The sequence below is a fragment of the Amia ocellicauda genome, chromosome 3, assembly GCF_036373705.1.
Source record: "Amia ocellicauda isolate fAmiCal2 chromosome 3, fAmiCal2.hap1, whole genome shotgun sequence".
NCBI lineage: Eukaryota > Metazoa > Chordata > Actinopteri > Amiiformes > Amiidae > Amia > Amia ocellicauda.
In genome coordinates, this window is record NC_089852.1 from 15,803,072 (window position 1) to 15,829,884 (window position 26,813).

The following is a 26,813-nucleotide window of genomic DNA, read 5'->3' on the forward strand; positions in this document are numbered from 1 at the left end:
GTTCACCTACTCCGACATAAAGCAAGTCTTTGTGTTTTAAAGAGAGGATTTAGCAGACCATCCAAAAACAATTTCACAGATAATTTGTTGAGATGACTGCAATGCAGCCCTATATTTCCAGTTATTTTTCAGTTATAAAAAAAAGGTTAAAAAAGTGGAAAAATAACTATTACATTAGTGTAAATTCCATCATTCTAAATATAATCAGACATGCATTGTTAAATCAATATCCATGTATTTTTTAAGGGAACAATCCCAATGACAAATGGATATAAATGATCAAACGCGAGGGTGGAGAACAGAAGAGAGAGATCTTGGAGATCTGGATGCTGTTACGTCCTGTATTCTGACCTTGCGAGGTCGGTCAGTCAGGTTGTCAGAGCGTAGCAAGAAGATGTGGTCTTTAGCTCCAACCAGAAGCCACCCATGGTCCTCATCAAGCAGCAGGGCCTGATAGCTGGAGCTCTCTGTGGAGCTCCAGAACACTGCTGAGCTGTTGGCCATCTGGAGATCTGAGGACAGCAGAACAAAGAAACAACAGAGTCACCACTGTGTAGCAGTGTATTCCACTTCTGCTTTTATGAACTTCAGTTTCATAGTGTGTGTGCAGGTTCAAAATTACGTATCCAACTTGAGATATGCAGTATCTGATAGTCCGAATGAAATGATAAACTGGGAATTTTGTTTCTTTATAAAGTGAGCTTCAGTTTTTGTTTGAGGACTTTCAATCATCAGCAAAATAATGGAACTCTTGCCTTATGTATGTGTTATTTTGTCAAGGAATTATGATAGATCATATTGTTTAGTAGTGCAATAAAACAGAGTTCCAATCATTTAAAAATATATTAAGCAAAGTGATATATCTACACGTTATGTAAGAAATTGTCTAAACTAGCTTTTCCCGCCTCATTTATAATTTAGACATATGATTATTACAGAAATAAATACATCTAAATTATCGAGTATAGAACATGGGACACTTTTGTGGTTTGCTTAGTAAGTCTATGTGAAATTTCAACCAGGTTTGTGTCCGGTAATAATAAGTCATCCACAAAATCTAAAACAGGAGGGGAAAACATATTTATTCCGGTATGAATGAGTTCATTTCACTATCGATTTCAGTATGAACATGTGACATGTCTATGATGAATTCAATTTCATTTTGCCAATCAATAATTCAGACCATGTTTCCCAGAGACAATTAAGTAGCAGACTATTGATTTCATTACTTTTACCTGGTCCAAGCCTCGAAAGGAATATAATACCACAAGGGAGGAAGCAACACTGACTTTGAAGAATAAGCTTGGGCATTCCGCAGCATTTGTGTCAAACTGATACACAAGGGGGAGTGGAAGGATGGGAGGTAGTTCAATCTCCTTAAAAAACAAGTTTGCTTAAGACATGCAGTACAAAAACAAATAATCAAAATGTGTACTTAGTGAAGAGCTCTTTATTAGTCACGTTCGCTTTCCAAGCCTACGTGTGCCTATGGAGACGTTTCTACAGGCTGCACTGTGCACAACAGCCTGCCTCTCCCTGGGGCACATCAGTTTAACTAGGCAGAAAATGACCAGCACAATCACTGCAACTTAACCCCAGATGCCCTGCCTGTCCGATTCATTTAGCGCGTTGTTTATTCGGTTAGTCTCGCTGGGATTACACCTGACAAGAGTAGCGCAGGCCTCCGTTCTTCTCCAGGGTTTGTAATCTCAACTGCACACTTGTCTGCACCCTGCTTCTCATTGGAGAAAAACAGAACGTCAGGTTTGTACATTGCAGATCTTTTGGACTGTATCCAGATTGGGCTACAAATATTTACTTTAGACAGACAACAGTTTATTTCACTAAGGAAAGAGTATACAGAAAAGTACGAAGGTTTGTTTACTCAAATAGAAACGTTAACAAAGGTGAATTCCTCAATTAATAATATATTTCCTGTATAAAAATGTGTCCATAAAAATAGAGAAGCATTCAAAGAAGTCAGAACGGTGTAATATGAAATCAATCAATGTGTTGTTGAACAAGGTCAAGATATAAGTAGTCAGAGTTAAAAAAAGTTTTGCCTAGTTGATGTTTATTTTCCTCTTCAGTCTCTTCAATTTAATGTGTGCATAAAGGAACTCAAGCTTTACTGCAATCATCTCATCATATTTCAGATAATATCATATCATACAGTTTTAAATGCTCATCCATTATAGCACATGCTCAGTGGTAAAACGTGCAATACCTGTATCGTAGTGACACATTTTTTTTCCCCATATCAAATTGAAGAAGACAGATGACCATAGATTTGGCTCTGCTCTTAGAAGTTTAAACACTAAAGTGCTTTAATGTGCCCCAAAGTATTTCTTTAATGCCGAGTAGCCCAATTAGAGCTCTGAAGCATTCAAGAGAGACTCCAATTACTCATTTTCATCCAAGGTTGGCAATGGGATGCATTCCTTCCCCAGGCAGATCTCTTTTGAAAGTTCTAAGACTGAAGCATGTTTGAAATGGGGAGACTGTCACCGCCACTCTCAGGCTGCTAACAGAGATGAATGAAGATCAGAGGAGGGGTTGGCAGTGAAGTGGGGATGATGAAGACTCTGCTCTGTCCCGACGGGGACGCGATGACAGAGGCCCGCATTCCAGAACGCCAAAGCCATAATTTGCTCACAGCCTTGGAAATGTACTTCAGTGCAGCCGACGCATCAATCCCCCCCAAAAGGAGGATGACTGGCAATGGTTATGGAAGGAACGGAAATGCAGTTGTCTTGACCAGCACTTGGAGAATTTCAGTAGAGATAAAGAGACTGTGTGTAAGAGAAACCCCACTAGTGATTTGTTTTCTAAAAACTTCCTCCCCAAAACAGGGATCAAGTCACCTGCCAGCTATAAGCAGACAACTGCTGATTAAGATTAATCTGCTGTCCATTTAAAAGCAGTACAACAGACACCAAAACCACAATCCCCCGTTACCTTAGGTGAGGACTACAAATGGAGAAATATGTCATTATAGTGAAATCCAGATAAGCCCACAAGTGACATAACATCTTGCACAGGAAACCCACTAAAAACAGTGGCATCATCAAACTGCAGTTAATCTCCTACAGGAAAGACGATAATCCACATAGATGACCATTTTATAAATTGTGGTCTACATAGCTGTAGTACAGCTCTTTCTGTACATATATGTAATATAGTTTGAATGAGTATTCAGTGTTTTTTTTTAATGTTTTTTTATGTCTTGCCTATAGTAGACAGGTTACTATTTTCACTAATGTTTTTTGCCAAGTTAAGTATATTTTTAAATTAGATTAAAATCACCTTTTTGCTCAGATTAATAGGAGGATAACAGATAATCAAAGATTCAGTCATATTGTACTGGAACACCTACACAAAATCAAGTTATTTCCTATTATGTCAAGTGATAGTTAAGAAATAGTTTTCATTCAAAGGGTAAAAATAATATAATTAAGTTATATATGATGGCAGAAATAATGTATCTAGTTTGAAGCAGATATATTGTGCAAGATAAACGTTTTAGTATACCTTCATATGCTAAAACTTTGGCAAGCATCTGTAACATGACAGAGATGAGAGTGAAGATTTCCATCCATGTTGTTTTGTTTTTTAAATATTTCACATTAAAGTTCCAAATTCGATGCACATTTGGCCATGGATCATATGATTAGTTGCACCATTTGTAACTTAAAAGAACACCACCCTTGCTTTGACAGTATATGGAAAATGGCAGCAAGGATCAGCTCGTGTCCCTGTCACACACAGTGATTTAATGGCAGACTGAGTTCAGTTCTAAACTAAACCAGATGAACCAAGCTGACGTCACATAATAACATAAGAAGACTGTTTGTACCATTTGTATTTCCAATACTTCCATAGTGTTCCTTGGCTCGTGTCAGCTTTTTTCTACTCACTACCATAATGAAGAAAAAAATTACCTAACTGCATTGGTATTGTGTGCGTTTTCCCCTCGAATCACATTTTAACCCCAAATAATATAAATAAATAAACTGTGTTTTAAAACAGCATTCCTCTATTTGCAATTGTTAGCAACACACACCTCTTATGAGAGAAACCATCTGTTTGTAGTTATCAAAGTTCCATCTGTAGATAAAATATTGCAAGCCTGTATAAAAAAGGGAGATTAACTTCTTATTCCATTCAACCTGATTCACATAAATGTTATACTGTTTTTAAGAACTGATCTTGAATATCTAAAGTTGTAACAAAATACCTGTAGACACCAAAAGAGAGAGACACGGGGGCTGAACTGCTTCCATTTGGCTCTGGCTCAAGTCTATGCTAGATTTGTGTTATACAATGTGTTGTTTAAGTGTGCAGCAGGCAGAAAGAAAAATTGAGAGAAAGAAAATGAGAGAAAAAAGAGAGGAAAGGTGGAAATCTCACAAATTGAAAGGAAGATGGGAAAATTCAATGAAAAATGGAGCAAGGACAACAGGAATATATGATATAATGATATATCATAAAGTTTCCATCATATCTGGACACTTCTCATAGCTGTCACTAACACAGACCCATGTCTGTGCTGAAAAGGTAGCCAAGGAAATGTGACGTTCTCAGCTCTCAACCAAGTTTCTATCACATTTTCCAACAGAAATGCAAATGCAGCTCGACCTGAAAATATCTACCAGTGTTCAGCAGAATTTTGGTTCTGAGTGCAGGAGAAAATCTTCATGTGTCCAATCCAATATAACACAGAAAAGGGAGGAAAACAGAGCCAAGGAATAACCAGCAATGAATGGCTTTGATTTCTTGAAAGGAGATCGAATGTAAACTTGTCAATCAGCAAAACTCTTCTCAGATGAGGTTTTGATCCCTAACCTGAGGCAGGAGCTGCCGATTTGCACTTTGAAGAGCAAGGCCGATGATGACTTTAGGATTTAGTGGGTCAAAGGTGATCATTTAATTATGGTGTGTCAAATATGGCTAGAGCAAGTCTCCTGGATTAAGTCTTGCACTGTCTTTGGCCACCCACACATCCCCTAATGCCGTACTTCGCCTTTTATCCCTTGGCACAAGAAAGACTCCCCAAAAGTTTCAAACTGAATAAATAAGTTAGTAACAAAATTAACCCCCATGAGAAAGACCATAGCTTCTTTTTTTGGTAGTGCAATATTATGCCTCTAAAAGTATAGTATTGTGTGTGTAACAAGTGTTAAGGGTAAGAGTATCCAGACTGAGAACATGTGTGCATAATGCTGGAAAATTTTGATGAGGATCACAACACTAATAGTTTTCCTACTTTTCAAATTCTTAAGAAGGGATATAGGAATTCATTGGAACCCATATTGCTACCCTCGGGAGCCATGTTCTCTGATTTGACTTAGGGTGAAATCTGAAACATTAATTCTTGGAAATCACTGCTCATGATCAGCATATTCAAACCACAGAGACTGATTACCTTTTTTGCATTTGACTTTGAGGCAAAACATTTAATCAGTATCTTGCACTTCCAAAATGAAAAACAAAACTATAACAGTTTGTGGCATTTTCCACCTAAACCTGTTTTGATTTGTTTAATTACAGGAATTGTGGTTCCCCCCCTCCCTGGTATTTCAATGTACGTGTGAAAAATGATATTTAGATCCATAGGTTTGAGGTTTTTTTAGAAAATAAAAATGAAACATAGACACCCTGGAATGTCAGTAGCCCATTCTAGGAAAGAAAGAGGAAGAAAATATGTTTTCTTCCCAACCCAGGTGAGATAATACTCTTTCTAAACTGCTGAAAAAAATAATAAACAGGCCTAAATACAGAGCAAAGGGAAATCCTTATGGAATGTGCTTCTCACCTCCACAGGGAGAGCAGGTAATCCAGATATCTGTGTTGTGGAGATGAGGCTAACTGAGGCTCCAAAGGAGTTCAGTTTCAACATCCTGGAAACATGAAAATGATCTATCATGTTGTTATGGTGGCATGTTCCTAATTTAATTGAATTTAAGGCAGAAAGAGTGGCTGTTTAGGGTAGCTGAGCCCATTAAAAGCTGATGAAATTAAACTCAGGGAAGGAGCTGTAGGAAACACTTAAACTTTACTTAGGTAAAGCTAAACACTTCTGTATTTTCTCAGCTGGGTCCATCAACCACTTTTGAACCTTTCTTCCTCTTCCTAATATCTCATGCTGTAATCTCAGTGTGCTCTTCCTGGGCAGGTCTTTGATTCGACACATAATCCAGTGATTAGGAGAAAAGAAAGAGAGAAAAAACACTGACCAGATCCCACACCAGGGAGACACAAGCTAAATGCTACAGAGCCCAAAATGACCCCTGTTATCTGCGTAACAAATTGGCCAGAATCACAGCTTAAAGTAAACTCAGCGCCTGCCATGATAACAAGCCATGGGATGGTCTCCCTGAGGCTATAAAGCCATGGCAGGCTCTGAAGGAAGCCTTCATTTTTAAAATAAAAACACATTCATCTGGTTGGCATAGAAAAATAAGCCACTTTGCCGCCGGTGAAGGGAGGTCACATCAATGTTGCTCAATTGCGCATTATCATGGGAAGGCCCTTCATGTGTGATACGGTCCCTCCAAGTGGAAGGAAAACAAAAAGCAGGGTGGAATCACTCACAGAGAAAGGTTTATTTGAGATTCGGAGCCTTCCACTGGGCTGTCGATGATGATAAACGGAGTACAGCACAATCTCAGATGAACGCACGTTGATATGCTTTAAAAGGAACGTGACAAATTGCTCCGGGTGAGAATTCCAGACTGATAAGTACATTATTATGCAGTGGGTGCAGTCAGACTTAGCTTGGATACCAACACCCCAAGCACTACAAGCACCTGGTCCAAATGAGCCTAAAATACTCTTTCAATATCCAGGGGCCTGACACTACTATAACAGGCTTGGGCACACAGGGAGTCCTGTTCCATTTACTGTGAGCCATCACTGGTGTTTCATGTTTAATTTCTCAGACATTTTCAATATGAATACCTCAGTTCAGCACAACCAACTGCTCCTCCGCCCATCTCTCCACACTGCTGCCATAACCAAAGGCAAATGTGGGTAACCATGCTAACCAACTGATGACACCCATATCGTGTCTTTAACCTTCACTGTTTTTCTTGTGAAAAATCACATTTCAGAAATATGTCCAGGCTCAGACGTTTGAAATTTCTCTTTTTTCCCCAAGTAATAAATATGTTATTATGGACAGGGGTTTACATATTCGTACGTACCAAATGTTTCACACAGATTTATTATTATTATTATTAGCATAATTTTTCTGTTTAAAGTAAATAGAAACACGTTCCCTTCCTCTCTCTCACTCAAACATTGTGTGACGCTTCCCACCTGCCTGCCTTCACAATGAAACAAAACAGAAACAGCAACCAAACAAATGTTACTTCTTGCACATTTTAAATCACTGAAGCAATTTTTTATTTTAGCTGTTCTCTCTTCAACTGCTGAACAAGTGATTGGAACACAATTCAATGCTGGACTCTCAACACGGTGTGGATTGTCACATTGTAGGTCTGCATGTATACCTTATACGTATATATTTAGTGACTAGTTCTTAAAAAGTGCTATATAAGTTCTGTGTATAATTTGAACCTCTGATTATGGGTCAACTATAATAGTTAATCTTGCCGTACAATGTAAACTAAGGCTGTGTTTATAGTGTTTATAGCTGTGGAGATCAGGCGGTAATTCTTCTTTTATTAGAATTCAGAAAGTATGCAGTTCCTACAGGGAGGTACTCTGTGGAAGTTGAAACTGTTTGGCCATATCAGGTTGTCCCTACCTGTTTAGTACTGTACCTAATGTCTGGCCCAACCTGGGCAGAAATCAGGCCAATGTGAAATTGCCCCTAGTTCCCCTGATGAGCATGTATCCAAAGTAATCATCTCTAAGGCAAATCTGGGCCTCAGTTTTTACCTTCTGAGCCCTATAACAAAAAACGTATTACTCCATTTATTCGCACTGTAACATTGTCTGCACATTGCATAGGTTCTTCTCTCTGCAACAATACCTACCAACCACAACAGTATTATTTTCTATGCATATATACAGTATATTTAATTTGATTATTTTGTCATTGTACTTAAACTGTTCCCTCTCTGAATTTTGTAATCGATCAATCAATAAATAATCAATACCTTTCCTAAGTCTTCGGCAGGTGATGGATTGCAGACATCTATCAACCCTACAGGATCCAGCTGCCGAAGATGGGAATTTGGTACCCACCCCCAACTCCCTCTGATTTTATTGAACCTCTTGGGGGGGTTGTCTCCAGGCCAGATTAGGCCAACAAAGACCATTTTTCCAAAGGTGAAATGGTGCTTTATTGCATCAGATGGTACCAAACATTTAATTAGCTGTGGTAACAAGATCTGGTCAAGTCTTAAGGGTACAGGTTGCTAACATTTGACCTGTGTCCCTAAATGTAAAACTTCTAACACATTGTTTTGCGCTCATGTTCCTTTAATAGAGCACGGCATTCAGCAACTAGCTGGCCTCAGGGGCTTCATATTCCGTTTTTTTTTTTAAAGAACTATTTCTCTGTTGGCACGCACGTCATGTATCGAGCGTTTGGAATGACAACTACATCAAACACATCCGCTCTTAGAAAAACAAGAATGACACGGCTTGTTCCTTGTACCAGTAAGTAGTAAATATTGAATGATACTTGGTTGGTTCATTCCAAATTGACTTGAGAAGGTGGTGTTAATCTGCACATTTCCCATTGACTGTTATGGATGTATGAAAGTGACTGAAAATTTCAGCTTTTATGAATTTGGAGAAAAAGATAATTCATGAGGTAATTGTGGGAAATACCATTACTAGAATTATGTGTTTTTTTATTTGTGTTTGTTTATTTACACAAGACATGTTTGAAAGAGTCTTGGTGCACTTTATATAGAAACTGTTTGGTTTACTTTCTGTAACTCATGCTTAATGAAAGAGTGAATAGTGTACTCCTGAATATGAACACTGTAGGAACAAGAGCTCTTCAGAGTTCATTCTATTTGTCTACTATTAATTCGGATGAGGTGAGCTAGGCGTACAATGCCTCATCCTTTTAAAATAATATTCAAGCTTAAATTCTCCAGCAAGGCAACATATTTCAAAACCATTTTAAGAAAGTGGTTACATACTTAAATTCATTCCAATGGCTACCAAGAGTATACTCCAGAGATTTACAGTCCAGTCGACTCTTGACAAAGTGGAAAATGTGGAATCTCAAATACCCTTAAATTCTCTCTGCTATTTTGTTCCAAGTTCAGCTCTATCTATTTTGCCCTGAGGTATATTAGTCAAACTTCATATTTTAGTAAAGAGCATGCCTATTGTTTTCAAGTTTTGCAGCTTTTATAATTGATATTGCACTTTTTTGTTTGATTCACGACAGCAGGCTCTATTTTGACAGGCTTCAGATTTGATCTTGTCTTGACAAGTCCAAAATAGCTTGCAACAGCTTCAGGGGTATGTAAGTAAAAGCTCATCTTTTCAAATTAAGTTTTTTTTTTTTAAGAAAGAAGACCCCATTTCTAAAACAAATAAATAACAATACACTTCAGAGTTCTATAGCAGGAATTGAGGAATTAAAAGAGCCTTTTTGAACACCCTTTGGTGTTTATTAAAGCTTGTACCCCACAATTTATGTATGTAAGAGATCATTTCATATTTTTTATGCCCTTGAATACACTCTTGACAATGAGATTAACCTTCTTTGGGAGTGAGAAAGACTTACACCAGTGAGATATTCAAGGGATTTGGAAACTTTTTCCCCAGCTTGTCTGACTCACGTAAAAGCAGCAGCATTCCGAGTCACTTAGAGCTGGGGGAGCTGACCTGCAGGCATATGAAAAATGATGGCCTTCTTGGGCCTTATTAAAAGATTTGTGCTCCGTTTATTTGGTAACAGGTAATCCCCATTGAAACGCACTGATGATATCTGAGAAGCCGAGCCTTGCGGTTTTTATGTTAACCTTAATCTCCCTCAGTCGAGCTCTCTCTCTCTCAAATGCACACATGGAAAGACTCCCTTTGAAGTTCAACAAGGCCTCTCTACTCTTGCAAAGGCCACTTTCCCTCAGGCAGGCCAAGGCGGTGTAACCGACCTGGCCCCAATTAACAGCCCCATCTGAAGGAAGCAATCAAGCCCGTCTCTTCTTAGGAGAGGCCTTCAGGGGCCTCCTCTCCCTGAGGGTCTCCCGCTCCTAATCAGCTTGTTGCGCACTTTTGCCGCCATCCATTTTGCTTTCTGAAGAAATCATTCTGTTTCTTTTCACACAGTAAAACCTACAGGTGCCACTTCCCATTTTAATCCATCTTATTTTATTTTTAAGGTAAAAAAAACAAAAACATGTATGGTTTAATTGGGGGTAAAGCAACAATAACAACAGCAACAAAGGTATTATACAGATGGAACAATTCTAACATGCATGAAATACTAATCAAAGCTGTAACCATACTCCCTCCAAGTAAAGTCATGAAAAGAACTTCGTAACTTTGTGATATTATGACATTATTATTAATTAGGACTTAGTGTGTTACATGTGTGAAAATTGCTCACATCCATTTTAAGCCTTGCAATTCTGTAACAATATGTAACTTAAAACAGGGCAGAGTGCTTTGATATCTTATTCAGCCCTAACTGTTTAAAATGTATCCCCTGTTCTTCAGCCCTTTCAATATTTCAGCTCTGTACAAATGGAACATGGCAGTGACCTTTGGAACATTTCACAGCAGCAGGAAACACGCCTTTTGACAAAGCTTTGGGAGGATACTCCAGAGGCACCAAAGAGCAGCTTTGGCACAATACCCAACATGACTGCGAGACACTGCAGCCGGCTAAGGCTGACTTTTAACTGAATGTACACTTGCCTTCAATGGGGCTAGGAACCGTTTTAATTGGGTCCACAAAAACAAAAACCTGCACATAAAGCTCAGCTGGTGTCTTAAGTGTCAATCCTCCTTGCCTTTTTTTTGCATCTCATTTATGCCAAAGTATCCAATCCTTCCTGCACATGCTTCTATTAACACTGCAGGTGGCAGAGTTCTGGCCTCTACTAATCAATAACCAAGACAAAGCGAAAGAAGAAAAACGAATGTAGGCAATTTATCACTAGTCTCGTGGTACGGGCAACTGTTATTTTAATGTATGTCTGACGTCAAAAAATTGAAACTGAGACACTGGTGGTCTATTGTTTATGTTTTGCATTTCCAGTGTAAACGCATCTCTCGGCACAGATCGGATTTTGAATCTCTCACGGTGTTCAGGTCAAAATAATGCCTTATATGGAATGCATCTTAAAAGCTTTGTTGACTTTCCATTCGAATCGCTTTCCTATCCCGTCATGGCACAACATATTAATGCGAAGAAGTGGAAAGTTCTGCAATGGCCAAGTCAATCACCTGACCTGAATCCAATTGAGCAGCATTTCAATTGCTCAAGGCAAAATGCCCCAAGAACAAGCAGGAACTAAAGACAGCTGCAGTCCAGGCCTGGAAGAGCATCACCAGGGAAGAAACCCAGCATCTGGTGATGTCTATGGGTTCCAGACTTCAGGCAGTCATTGACTGCAAAGGATTTGCAACCAAGAATTGAAACTCACAATTATATTCTTGATTATGTTAGTTTGTCCAATTACTTTTGAGCCCCTAAATTGGGGGGACCACATATAAAAAATGGGTGTAATTCCTACACCGTTCACCCAATCTGGATGTAACTACCCTCAAATTAAAGATGAAGGTCTACACTTAAAGCACATCTTCATTGTTCCTTTCAAATCCATTGTGGTGGCGTACAGAGCCAAAATGATAACAATTGTGTCACTGTCCAAATATTTATCGACCTAACTGTATTTGTTTTTTCACATGAAGGATTCAAGCTGCTAGGGACTTTGAAAAAAATGTCCCACCTTACTGGACCAATTCAATAATTCAAAGCTCAACTGGAACAAATCCATAAGCAACTCATCCAGGTCTGTGGCAGGTCTCTGACTGAAAGGAACAAGCTGCAGTAAATCACAAAGATAGTCCTTTTCTGGAGTTCCAACTGATGTGAAAATATGAAGAACTTGACATGCCAAAACATTCAGCTACTCACACTCTCTCACTATAAAATCTGGACAGCGGTATCAGAGCTCTCTACCCTGGGTTATCTCAGTTAAGAGTCACACTGCACAGTGGAAAAAGGCCAGATTAAGTGTCAAGTCTTTTTATGCTGTGACCATTTGACAGCTCCCTGGGGGCAAAATCCCTCATTCAGCTTTTCTCTCGTATTATTGGCCAAGGCCCATCAGATAAGGTAGAATTAACTGCAAAAGGAAGAGAGTTGTTATTGCTTTGATAGTGTCTAATTCTAATGTTTTTTTTTTGGGGGGGGGGGGGTTTGCAACAGTTTCATGTTTGCAATTTCAATGTGGATTCCAAAAACCTTTTCGCTGCGCTATTCTTCATCTCAAGCACCCCCCACCCCCACCACCACCACCACCACCACTACCACTACCACAACCAAAAATAAAGCCATGTTTCTGATTCTGTCCTTGCCTCTTTTTCTACATTCTTTTAACTTTGAATGCAATTGTTTTGACATATCCAAACACATTTCTGCTTTAATAAATCGAGCCGTTATTAAACCACCAAGAATACGAAACAAGATTTTTTATTTATTTTTTAATACACAGGAATTTAAAGAGGATAGAGTACTTGTAGAGTAAATGCCTTATAATACCTTTTTTAAATGGTGATGCACATTTTGTTCTCTGCCTTCCTTTCCTCGCCCACTTGAAAGTAACACTGTACAGACAATCGCAGTGATGATCTCTGTTAAATGACTTGCTCTGTGGCTGCTCTCATCAAAAGGGACTTGTGTGCTCTTAATCCTGTTTGTTAACACAGTAACTTTATCTGTTCCTAATAGGCGTGAGGAGGGAGAGGACTTTTTTTTTCTTTCTTTTTTTTTTTTACAGCTGCATGCATTTCTGAATATCTGAAGCACTCCCTGACTGAAAGATCTTGCCAGCATTAGGTATCCAAGAAAAAGAGAGAAAGCATGGCTCATATTAGTCATGATTGAGTTCCTTGTAGGCTCATAGTTGCTCAATTGGTGTCCCCTGCTTATAAAACACTTTCCAACACAATTCCTGTTTTGCAATCTATTATCGTATAATAATAGGCTTTGTAATGTTTCCAGAACAGGTTGAGAAAAATAATGACCATTCTGACAACAACAAGATATCTCACCCAGCCAAACAGTACTGTTACTGTTCTGCATTGAAGAGTAAAGGACATAAGAACAGGCTATTGGTCGTGGGGGAGGCGATTAGCTTGTACCCAGAGTTGGCAGATATGAGTATTAATATAAGACTTGTGTTGAACGCAGGTAATTAAAACCCTGTCCAGTCATGTGTCCGTATTTCGAATACGCCTGTGTAATTGGAATGAAATCAACATATTTGTCTTTAGGAATTCTATTTTCTACACACAATCTTAATTGCTTGATAACCTCATAGGACAATATCATGTTTCCACTTAAAAAACGAAGCCAAATAAATACTTAGCGACTTATTAAATTATTATTATGTCTTCAAAACTACTTAAAACAATGTCATCAACTCAGTGAGAAAAATCCTTTAAGAATTGAGAAAATACTTTATCATTCTTATTCTGGTTGAGAGAATTCTCAAATAGTCAAAAAGCCAAACTATTGGATTAGTCCTTTATTTCTGCATCCCCATGCACGGTGTAAAGCAGCTAGTAAAATCAGAATAAAAGGCATGACACTCTAAGCACATCCAGAACGCCGAGCTGAGGAATGTTGGGTCTTTCTTCTAAGGTAAAATTTCAGCCCACTCCGGAGCAAGCCTCGTCCCTCAGGGATCAGCATCAGACACCGTGTGTAAATAAACAGAGCTCTCAGTGAACCATTGCAGGGCTTTCTGCCAGTGTATGGTTACATTTCATAAGCTGCCCATAAACACGGAGGTCTATAGCGCACAATCCATCTTCAGCCAACTCAGGCCTTGTGCAGGGATAGCACTCCTCGGCCAGAGACGCCACACCATGTCCACATCAGAAATTTTCTAATGAAGTTCACTTCTGCAAACCCAAGGCAAGACTCAGGAGATGTAGACAGTGTCCTAGCTAATGCATTTCCTTTTGGGAATGTTGTGTAAGGTTCTAGTTTGGTTGTCTTTTTGTTCTGACTAAGACGATTTGAGAAAAATGCTTCACACACATATTGCCCTGCCCCCATGAAATCTTCAATGTTCTCCCCTTGTGGCACCATAATGTTGTCTGCTCATGTCATAGGTCCCTCTCTGGAACCATAAAAATCAAGCACAACTGAACTATTTTGCATGCATATTTCTACACTATTCTGTTAGATTATTTTGTCATTAACTGTTTATTATATTGTATTTTAATTTTGTAATTTGTGATTATCTTGTCTCTTCAATGTAGTTACATATGTCAGTTTGTAATGCTGTTTTAGAACTTTTCAAAGACAACCCCTGGAGTCTACAAATTTATGTTGCCACATCACTTTGTTCTGTGTTTATTACAATGTTAAAACAATGTTATTTGGTTACCTGGGACCTTATAATCGAACATTATTAAAAGGTAGAACTACAAAACCAATTTTGGGCATTCTTGTGGCTCAAACTCTGCTTAGCGGAGGGGATACAGTTTTGTAATAGGTTCAGTATTCATGTTTAAAGGATATATGAACAGAAAAAAAGAACTTCTGAATCTCTATGTAATTCTAATTCTTATTCCCTCCACCACCACCAGTGGTATTTTCAATTACAGGGAGATTTCAGGTCCAAGGATATCATTTTACCTGTATTCAATATAGCCTTAAGCTCGTGATTTATTACATCCATTCCATTTGATTTATAACTCAGTAATAAAGTTAATATGGACAACAGGATGACAGGACCAAAACAAAAATGAAAAATAAAAAAATCTGTAAGTCAGTGATAGGTCTGGAATCTGTAGTGGAGAGCTACTCGATAAAGACCAAATAAACAGAGAGGCCTCTTTCCGCTGTTTCTTTGGCCTTTTCAGTGTCACACTCTAGGCAGCTCTGGAGTGATCTTTCACAGGACACTAAGCTGCCACCCTCTGATAGCCCCCATCCCTTCCCATCCTCCACATCACACCAGCTTCCTGCCCAGGCCTAGCCCTCCTGCTCTCAGGGCACATCTTTCAAAAGTTCAGTACTCCACCACAGAGCCAGCCTTTGATATCCTTAGCCTGAAGCCATTGTGTTCTCTTCCTGCCCCTGGGTGCAAATTCGCTCCACGACCGAACTCCAACATCATCCTTCCTGTTGCTCTTCTCAGGCACTGCCTGCTCTAAGAAAGCACACTCTCATAAATGGCGGACACAATAACCAGTACTATCTTTTCCCAGCTTTTGACTTTTCAGGCTCTTATGAAGCTGTGCTATGCCCAGCACCATTGTCTACTCATATTTTTACAGGCACATAAGACATATTCAGGGTTTCCTTTTATAAGAGGGGTATCCTATTCTGTAAGGATTCCTGGATGGAAAAAAAATACAAAAGTTGAACAACATCCTTTATTACATGAGTCTTTTATGACTCATCCCAAAGCCCCAAATAGTCATAAAGACAGGAAAATACATTCATAGATAATAAATAAATTACTACATAAAGCCCAACCAGCACTTTAGAAACAAACTGTTGTGCAATAATAGGTCTCAAGTGTTTTTATTATTGTTTTAAACAAAGCCATTGATTCAGCGTCTATCCCCAACCTAGACAGAGCATATAGTCTCTGGATTTAGCAGCAGGAAGCCCCCTGTCACCAAACATTCATGGATAAGATTTGAGACAGCAGATCTGTAACCATTGAGCCCAGATTACATGCAAGAATGTGGAGTTTCAATGGTGCTAATGTACAATGGTACAGGTGTGGAGTATAATGGTTCTCAGGCACAGTATAGCTTGTGAATTGCATAAAAAATGACAAGCAACATAGTAAAGCTTTTGTCCTGAGCACGTTGTATAGGAACTTAAAAATCACAACAGCAAAGAGGTTCTACTGTTCTACCAGGTTCTACTGTTTCAAAAGAAATAGCAAAGACAAGGTTTTAATTTCTGTAGAGGACTTCTGTTCCAGGACAGATTAAGTTGCTGTACTTTCTGTCACATAAATGCAACTGTTGAAAGATGCTGTGTTTGTGTCCCTGTGTGTGTGTGTGTGTGTGTGTGTGTGTGTGTGTAATGCAGATAGTGTGTTTGCTTGCCTGGGAGAGAACATCCTGTAGAACATTTATTAAACAAGAAATAAATAAAACAAGAAAACATGAAGACACTTGAAACTGCAGTTGAATCTCCAGTAACTGAATATCACACAGAACTAGAGCATTTGCCTTAGCTGTAATCAAAGCTTAAAATAAAGTATATGGGTACCATAGCAAATAAATAACAGAAGCCTAACCCTCATAGCGATGGGCAGATACATTTTACTTTAATAGACCCCCATGTCAAGTCAGATGGAGTCTGAGGGCAGACGGCTATGATTTGCTGTAACATTGAAAGTGTAACTCTAAGGGCTCTGTTTTATTAAATCAGTGTCAGTGATGATGGCTGACTGTCTGGTTCAGTCTCCCCCCCCCCCCCCCCCGTTAACAGCTTCATGGACTATTTCACTCAGCCTGCCTTTAAAAGTAAGAGATACTTCACAGAGGTCATGTGAGGGTCCTGGAATTGGCTTCTTTTTCCCATGCAAGTTAACAAATTCATTTCTCTTTTTAGTTTTTTTCCAGAGTATTTCAGAGGGTAAGTGATGCTGACCGGAGGGTGTGTACTTTTACTGTTGGGGTCAGAAGCCACACATTTTGTCTTGTCAATCTAATGACACTTTTGACAAAGTCTAGGCCAGGCTCCAGTACAGCTTAGACAGCAATGGAAAACTTCAATCCTCAAAACATTGTTTAATCTCTGGCGAACCTCTGGTAAATTTGTCTGGTAAACATCTATGGCTTAGCACAGTAGCAGCAATACTTTAAAAGCTTTTTTTCCCCTCAAAGAACAGATGATATCCTGAAATGAAACTGCAAATAATAGTTTTTTCCCATGTTGTCTTTTGCAGTATTTGCATTTCCTGGCACTTCAGAAGATTCTCTCTTGCTGATTTGTATCTTTCAATGGAATGACTCAGGTCCATATTTTACTAATAGAATGCAGCTTTTTTTGGCAGTGCTTCTGGGTGTTAAGTATGCATCTTTAAAATGTAATGCTGATGACAGATTGCTCTGTGTGGTTTCATATGTTGAACTGAAGTCTATATTTTCTCATTTAAAAAAAAAAAACGTTCTGTAGCACTTAAACTCAGGAAGGGCAATGGCTCAGTTCTTAATTGCTGAAGTACAAAACGAAGAAGCAATTAAATGTCTCTCCGCCATGCTGAAGCATCTTTCCATGAGCTACAAAGGGTGGTGGACCACAGGGAATGCAGTTTCCATCAACATATCACTGTCTCCTTAATGGGCTCTGGAATCTGCTTACTGTCTAAAATGCACTGTTGCCCAGATATAGAGACATGCAAAATAGCAGCCCTTTGCACGAAGCATGGACTACTCAGGTGAGCAACCTAACAAAAAGTGTTGTAATTGTCCCATTTCTTCACACTACTTCTTTAACAACAACAACAACTCAGGTCTTGGAAGGGGCACATTGTGAACCACTGAGGGGTTGTGCTTGTTTGAGCTGAAGACCCTCAGTTCCACAAATTGTACATCTCAGTCACAATCCAGAAATGATGCTCCTGCACTAATGAGAGCTATTGTAGGAGCAATGAGTTTGAGATTACATGTAAATGTTAAGGTAATAGGCCAGCGAGGGGAAAGAGCAGTCAGTTTAGGTTAAATCAACAGCCTATAAAAGAAACCATGCAGAAGGCAGAAACAACGCAGAGCAACTGACACTAACCACAAGAATGAAAAGCGTTAAGAAAGATCTCAAGCAGTTACATCTGGTGTACTCGCAGTGTTAACTGCATGGTAGTATGTTCCGGAGATGACAAATTCAATCGAGAGGTGAAACATGATGGGAAACTAGATTCTGTGTGGGGGGCTAGCTCCATCTGAAGTACAGAGAAATAAGGGATTGTAAATTTGACTACATTCATAATAATGTTTTATCTTTCAACTAGAATCCAGCAAGAAACCAGCCAGAATGAGCAACATTCTTCCATCTCAGACAGGGAGCCCCAAACACAGCCCTGCTTTCTATCCATTATCTGACTGATGCATTCATCCTGGCCAAGGTTCTCCCCAAGACAGCCTCAACCCTGAGCCTCAGACTCATCCACCGCACCTCATTACAATACAGGTGCAGTGCTGTGAAGAGTTCTTCACACAACAGCCTTGGTTCAGACCCAGACAGCATCCTTCAACAGGTCAGAGGGCCTGCTTTCGATAATGTCATTTTATGGCCCTGTTAAGATCTCAATCTTTCTGACTGAAATGAAACAGGTGAAAAGTCTGTGAGAGGTGACAGAACATACCACTATGCAGAGTCTATTGGACAAGTCTGTTATCAGAGGCTTAAATCAAGGAAGGGATATACTATGCTATATCAGCATAGTTAATTTTTTAAGATAGGCTTATGAAAGTGGCATTGTTTGAGCTCTGATAATCAATTAATAAAATATATTTGGTCACATTCTGACAAGTCTGATTATTTTGAAAGTATACAATATTGCTTTTCTAAAAGGGTACCACCATGCTTGAGAATATACTATACATAAAACAGGACTGCATACTCTGGCCAGTATTCAGCTCACATATAAACTGTGCCAGACAATGCCTTGCAAAGTTAGTTTACTGCAGTTAAAAAGGTTGTTGACTTTCTTCTGGAGGCCTGCTCCTGCTGTGATTAACTGTCCATAAACATCACCCCCCAAAAAATTAATCTTTTCTGGTAAAAAGCAAAAACTGAGACAGAGGTAACCTAACAGTGAATACAATCTGATGCTTTCTTATTTATTTCAGCACCTTTAACCAGTGACTAAACTTTAAATCTGGAGCTGCTGAAACCCCATGTCTAACCTATTAGGTCACTCATGGGAACCTTGTTGACAAAGAGTTATGACAGCTTCAGACTAGCACTGGCTGTTGGGCTGTGTACATTGCCTCCACTGACACAGACATGACATATATTTGCAAGACGGCACGAGAGATGGTATAGATTCATCCTGCTCTCCCGAAGTGAAGGTTTTGTCAGTACTGAAACAGTGTTGTGGGTGTGGATGGAAAGGCAACTTGCCAGGTAGCTGTTCTAGAAGTATGTGGAGCAAAGAACAGTTCCATTGAATCTGACAGAATGGCAAGAAATTACACATTATAATTTAATGCTTGCCATGTTAAAAAGCCAATCCCTTCAAATAACTAAATTAATAAAAAACATGACAGCACTCGCCAAACAAAGAGAAAATGCAACGGAAAGAAATTGGATATCTAACAGAAAAAAAAACGCCCAACAAAACACTATACATTCTATTTTACAGCTATTTTTACCCAGATATGTACAGCCCCTACACACTTTGGCTTTTCCAGCCTTCTGCTTAAAATCATTAGTTACACTTTACAATAGATCTCCCTACAGTGTATTAACATAGTTGGTACTCATTAACTACATGTTAGTTACTCAAATAACTCTGTAATTATGCATTTGTTAACATGTAAAATCAAAACTTTTGAACTAGGTGTTTATTAAAATGTCTCTATGTAAAGCATACTGTACTGGAGATTTTAATGTGTTTCCCACACTGAGTACTTCAGTAAGCTTTATTGCCTACCCTCAGGCATTTAAAGAGTGGTGAGCTTTTCTCGCAGCAGAATAAACATTCGAGTTTGGAGAGCTTGCCAGGCACAGAAATCCCCCCGTGCAGACGTTTTCGGTCTTGTCTAACCTAAACCAAACCAGAAACTGTGGAATCTAGCAATGCAATGACTAAAATGAAAGATTACGTAGTGCCTTACTAATAGTATCATTACATTTCAAGCTAAATATAAAAGATGACATGTTGTTTCAGTTGCCAACAGATTGTTAGAGATTAACAGAATTGGGTTATCCTTATACTGTTGGCTATGTAAATCCATCATGATGGGACTGCACTGGCATAAAATATGAATTTTTTTGCTACATGACTGGGTTTCATAAAGAAGGGATGAGACATCTCTGCAATTTGGAGAATTTAGTCACTCGTTTCGACACAGACCTCCCAATATCCAGTATGGATTTTTCAGCTCTCCTTAGATCTTTCTGCTATACAAATAGGCTCAAGGCTCTATGGAGTGATTTTGTCTCGAGTGGGAACTTCCTTCTCAATTAAAGGATTCTCATCTAAATCATGTGAAACAGGTCTCAGAATACATGTGCAGCAAAGGGCTGTTCTGGGCAATAATATTTTTGAACATGTTCATTCTTCTTCATAATTAGGGGGGACTTATACTCCACTTTCACTCTAAACAAAAGCACACAGTCATTAGGAGAGACAGACATCAGAGTTCAGGCCATTTACAGTTTCAGTCTCCCCAATTACCTAACACTGATTTTAATTCAGAACTGCAGCCTTCTGAATACAAGGCTACCATGTATAGCTGAAATTAGATCATGGTAAAATATACAGTAGCAAAGAGCTGACCACAAATTACAGGCATGGTTTCATACACAGTCAAACTCTACTAGAAAATATTAATTTTTATTTGACTTTGGTTTGCAGTCTTTTTTCCTTTTCATTTTTTGCAGGAAAGCAGCTTCTAGAGGCAAGCGCATGTCAATGCATCATCAAAGTCTACTTTACCTTTTAAGATTAAATAAGCACAAACAGAGGAAGCCGACTCAATTTCAGGACAATAAAAACGTCCATCCCAATTATCCACCTCACTTCAATTACTGACTGTACCCGACAATTTAATTCCCCTGAGAAAACAAGGGCAAGACAGTACCGAGGCATCACGGGGAGTGGGCCTTGTCGGAACATCTGTGTGTCTGAATTCAGCAGCTCTATTGAGTTTGATTGAGAGACAGGTTTTCTCCTGACTTGTTCACATGGTGGCTGCACACCCACATCTCTAGCCTCTGTGGAGTTCAAACACATTCTAAGGCCCTGGATCCACTTTGTACAGTTACCACCTCTCAACCTGTCACCCAGGAATGTTCAGTCGGTCCATTCACCATTTATTATTCATCTTCCATAGTCAGGGGTCTCTACGGTTTCATAAGACACACCAGCACAATTTAAGACACGATGTAGCATTGAGGCATAATTGGTAACGTCTTGCTGGAAGAGTACTTTTTGAGACTTTTTCTGGAGTAGAAATTAATGTTGACTGCAGTGCACTTACATTCTATTACTTTAAGGGCAGGAGATAATAGAAAGCATACTTGGAATTATAGAATAATACCCTGCTATTTCAAAGGAAGCCGAGACGTTGTTGTTGTTTTTTGACATGCTTTCCTATTAGGATGTTGCCCTGACTTTTGGTTCCTGATGTCAATTCCCTGCGATTAATGCAGTATCAAGATAATACAGGTCTGCTCTGGGGATGTGCCCTCTTACTGTCTGTCCTTCTATGTCAAGAAAGAGAAACGGCTGCTGAGCTGATTCTCATTAGGGACCGGATTTCTAGTGACACAGTTACTTAACATGTTTTCTTAGACTAATGTTTTCATTTAATGTATCAGATTCCACACACTTAAGGATTACAGAATGAGTTTCAAAACTTATATATCTTTTCCTCAGCTATATTATAAATTAATGACCACTGATAGTTAATTTTGCAACAATAAGGATCTAGACTTTGTAAACCACAGTGGAAATTGTTCTCTTCCAAGTACACATTTTCCAGACTTGTCTTTACAATACAGAAAAATAGTTTTAAACAAGTAATACATCTTATTACAAAAGTACAAATAATAACATAAATAATAAACACACATAATACAATCAATCACACAACTTTGTGAGAAGGTTCTGGACTGTCATTTTGCCTTTGCCGAAACTTACCAAAAATATATACAAATTCCTTTTTCCTTTTTTAGTAATTTACATCCTAAATCCCAGTGTGATTCAATCCATCTTGCTGATGAACTCCTCCATTCACCTGAGGGACCACAGAGTACATATAGTGCTCACTGGGGGCATGTGTCATAAGGTTGGCTGCCTCTTTTAACAATGTGCAGTGGACTGGCAAGTGTGGAGTTTACATGCAGGAAGCCAGCCATCCACAGCACTATGTTACGCAGTGAACGAGTTTCACCCTGTAGACACCACTCTGTCCAATCTCTGGGGCACACGGGCCAACTCAGTATTGCTTACTGTGATTCCCATGCGCAGAATGTGAAAATAATCAAGTTTCACATAAAAAAATATCACTGCAATATCAAAATGTACGCCCTCAAGGTTAAGAACGTATGGATCCAACTAAGGTGTGTGTTACAATTATACATACAAAGACATTTGAATCTATTTTTTATTATTCTCAATATGAAAATGTTTCTGCCTTTCCTTTCCCTTGGTTTCACTTGAGGAAACAATGTGTGTGATTTATTGCGTTCTTGGTTTCCTACAGATGTTGTGTCTTCAAGAGCCAAGATGTAAAACAGCCCTGCAGACTTCCCTTAGGCCTACGTATAGCAACCCATTATCGGGGACATTCACTTCAAGTATTTAAAAGATAAGGTGTTGACAGTGTTTACTGTGATTTAATTAATGTTTCCATAGTGACAGTGAGGGCAAATAACTACTGTACATTGCAAATAAATTATTTTCAGACATTACTTCATTGGACAACATCCCTACCCAACCCCCACTTAAAGTATCCACAGTAAAAATGTCTTCTCTCTCCTTTTATTATTTATGTGTTCCCAGATCCTATTTACAGGATTCGTAACACCTACAACTTGGCATTCCTTTATAGGTAGGGGGACCTGCTTTGAATGTTTACTTCTGCTCTCTGACAACCTGCCATAAAGCCATCATTAAGTTATTAATATCTGTCTGTTTCTCAGTCAGAGACCTAATGATAAAATTATAATTTATTAACACTAATTATAGCTTTCAAAGTTGGCATTGGAAAGCAGAAAAAAAGGCCAAAATTAGAAAGGTCTCTCTGTAGGGAAGGTAAGTTGGAGAGTTTATGTTTTTGTAATCATATTTATAGCTAGTACACAAAAAACCCAAATATATAAAGCACATTCTGTTTTAATGTTACTTTAAAACAAGACTGTCGCCTTTTCACACCATTTCACTGGAAAAATGCTAAATAATGGAAACAATATTTATCTGCTGGCTGCTGTCAGGTGTTGCACATTGCTATTTTGAAGTAGCAGTCAAATTCAAGATGTCAGCCTCCTTTTGTTGCAGAGGATATGACCTACAAGCTGCAGTCTCTCTAACAGAAATGAGGAACATCTAATGCAGGTGCTTCCAACACACAATGAATACTAAAATCTGGTTCTCCCACAGCTGTGAGACATGTCAAACACACAGCAAGTCTTGAGGACACATCCCCTGCCTGATTTAAAGCCCAACATCATTAAAGCTATAGTATTATAGACTTCTAACTTTAAAACAAATAGAACAACAGAAGCCTATATGCCACGTTTTTACCAACGCATTTTATGGACAGACCTAGTTAACCCTGGCTCTTTGGATGTAGACCCTCCAGTTCGTGCTAGCAGTGGTTGCATAGGTGACTCACCTGTGTGTGAGAGTCGCAGTCGGGCCGATCCTGGAGTCCAGGCTGAGATGGGAGAGAGGAGCTGGAGAAGGGGGAGCAATACGCATAGCTGGAATGGGCAGAGGGACAATGCCCTGCCCTGGGACCCTGCAATTCCCATTTCTGTTCAAGGAGGAAGGGGAGTCTTCTTTATCACATTACCCTGCTGGTAAGCTCAGCAACATCAGAGTGAAACCTGTGAAGAGCAGCAGAGAAAAGTTCATTGCCTAGACCTTTTTGAAAATGTTTCTTGAGAAAACTGTAAGTCACCTTGGTTTAGAAAAAATAATATTTATTTAAAAAATAATATTAGACCAGATACACTGTGAATTTGAATTGAATAATGTACTGGGAGGGTTCAGGTGTGTATTGTTATCAAAAGGCCCACCAGAGGGATATCAGATCTCAACCAGAGAGACACAATCTTGGAAAGGAATTGAGACAAACTCCACCTATAAGCTTAATAAGTAAACGTCAGAATGTTGGCAATGGACAGCAGAATGGCAGGGATGGTATTTAAACAGCTGAATCAGCAGGAGGGGAAGTAAAACAATATTTTTCTGAACCCAGGTACTTGCTATTTAAGGGCAGAATTTGGCAAAAGGATGCAGTTTTCACGGGGATTGACAGGATTGATTTTAAGGGAGGTTGAGTTCCTCTTGTAGTCAAAGCTTTTTGGCCTTAGTCATGGCAGACAGTTGTAATATACATTTCAGAACAAGGAATGCTGATATTGGGAGTGTCAGTATGCATCTCCGTTCAAGATAGAAGCTGAAGAGCATATATATCCTTTTGAGCCTTCCAGGCAGCTCCTATCACCGACATTCCATAACACTTGATTTAAGGATAGCCAGCCACACTTCACAATGTATTGCACACTTAGGTCAGCAATGTTTGAGGAAGTCCTTAAGCTGAAACAGATAACAAAAGCTACCTTCAGAGAACATGCATGGTTTCAAAGGGATATGTGAAGCAATGGGAATAGGATATCCCAGGTGTCTGTCATTGTTGTATTCCACTAGCCGTGAGCAACAAAATAAAGCATACTTCCCGCAACATTCCTGTTTTTTTTTCCCATAGGCTACTGAGGTAATGCAACAACAGCAAAAAACACAAAAATAGTATTTGGTTTCTTGTACAAGATGTGCTTTCAGTCAATATCTGTATGTAATGTTTGGAGCACATATATTTCTGTACTATACTTATTTTGTTGTTACAATCTGGAACAAACTCCCCAGCAATTTGGGACCATTCAAAAATAGACTGGATATGATCCTTGGATCCTTAAGTTATTAATGGACACCAAACGGACATGATGGGTCGAATGGCCTCCTCTCGCTTGTACACTTTCTTATGTTCTTATGTTATAATGGGCCATGACAAATGCAACCTAGCACAAACAAAACAAGAGCATTTAAAGTAATAACAGGACTATACATTTAGGAATTGTTAGTGATAAAGACCATTCAGACAGTTCTTAATGGCAAAATAACCACTTGTGAAGATAGTAAAAAGAGAAAGAAAAAAAACTTTGTTTTTGTACACATCTTTTCTAGGTCTGTAATTTGAAGTTCTTAGAATAAAGTACTGTACATTCAAAGAATACACCCCCCAACTCCTAACCAGGTTATTCCCATGGTCTAGTTACTATGTGGTATATGGTGGTGTCAAATCATGGCCATTGAGTCCCATAACAAAAGTGCAAAGGACATTGATGTAAACATGTAATCAAACATGACGAAACACCATGAATTGACAGACCATTGCTACATCAATTTAAACCGAATAATTGAAACATTAATTAAATTGGAATTGAATACACAAGAACTTCAGTGTGGAGCTGTTAACATACCTCTACCTCCAAGACATTGTAAATTCCAGACATTTTGTCACAATATTTCTTTACACACAACCAAAGCAGTAAAAAAAACCTTTTAAAATAGTGGAATAAAGTTTATCTGCCCGTGATTTATTCCACAAACTCTAAAAGGGGTTCAAGACAGTCACAGGAGGTGGCGGTTTTACAGCCTTTTCCTGTTAACCTATCAATCCCTTTAGATTTATAGAAGGTGTTAAAGCTTTTGATTAGGCCTGGCCTTCAGCCTAGGCCTGAATTACTGCCCTAGCCTGGCAGCAGGTGCGCATGGCTTGGAGAGATCTGTGGAGTGGTTGTATCTGGCAGTAAATGTCTAACAGCTGGTGTGCAGTTTATCCTCCAGTTAAGAAGAAAAAAAAAACAATTACTGTAAACAATTGCCAACAAATTAAAATCCTTGCCAAGTAGAATCTATTGAATACATTTTAAAAAACAAACAGGTGTTCCATTCTGTGCATGGGATTAAAAAGTATAGTCACACATACACACACAAAAACACACACACACATACATATAATTTGCCTTTAAAGTTATACACACTTTTTACATCAAACAACAGTCTTTTAGTTTCTCCTAAAGTGCAGATGGCCAGCAGTTACCTACTTGAAGAAATATATGCAATCACAAGTCAATGTGTACATATAAACAGTTCCTGTCTTGGCTAACCTGATTTGGAAGGCAACACAAAAGAGTAATGTTAATAGTCACTAATAACTGCATTGAAGAACCATCTGGTTATGCAAGTCAAAAGGTCACAAAGTAAGGGGCCTGGAGTCAATTTTTTACACAGTTTAGGGACATGAGCACGCTAGCAGCCTCAAGAAAATACTACATCTTTATTTTTATGGTTTTTACTTTTGACACGAATATTTTTCATATGTGGTCTATTTAACATTTCACAATAGTCCCATTTTCCACCTGCCTTCCTTTCACTGGTTTTTCCATCATTTAGTTTCTTTCCCCTATCCTCCACCTTTTTGTGCTCAAGGATTGATGCCTGGAATAACAACACTTTCTCTGGTTCAGGCCAAGAGTATCAGTCTAGCCTGTGCAGCTGCTGCAAGTTTTATCTTAGTTTTTTTTTGTTTTTTTTTCATGCTTGTTATCATGAGTTTGGGAGCCTTGTGGTTTAAGTTGTCATATTTTCATCAACTGCTGCCTTTGAGTGGAACTAGCTTGGACAGCTGAGACATTTTATCAA

At 38.8% G+C, this 26,813-nt stretch overlaps 1 protein-coding gene across 3 annotated transcripts in view; it reads right to left on the reverse strand.

Annotated features, from left to right (window-relative positions):
• The window catches only part of LOC136738699 (semaphorin-3D), a 73,240-nt gene that overhangs the window by 21,338 nt on the left and 25,089 nt on the right, over nucleotides 1-26,813 (reverse strand). For all 3 annotated transcript variants that reach the window (XM_066698303.1, XM_066698302.1, XM_066698301.1), the window contains 2 exons: nucleotides 23,719-23,932; nucleotides 352-512 (listed from right to left, as the gene is read on the reverse strand). In XM_066698303.1, the coding sequence (XP_066554400.1) occupies nucleotides 352-512; nucleotides 23,719-23,857 (300 nt within the window). In that variant the 5' untranslated portion in view covers nucleotides 23,858-23,932. The remainder of the gene's footprint in view (nucleotides 1-351; nucleotides 513-23,718; nucleotides 23,933-26,813) is intronic.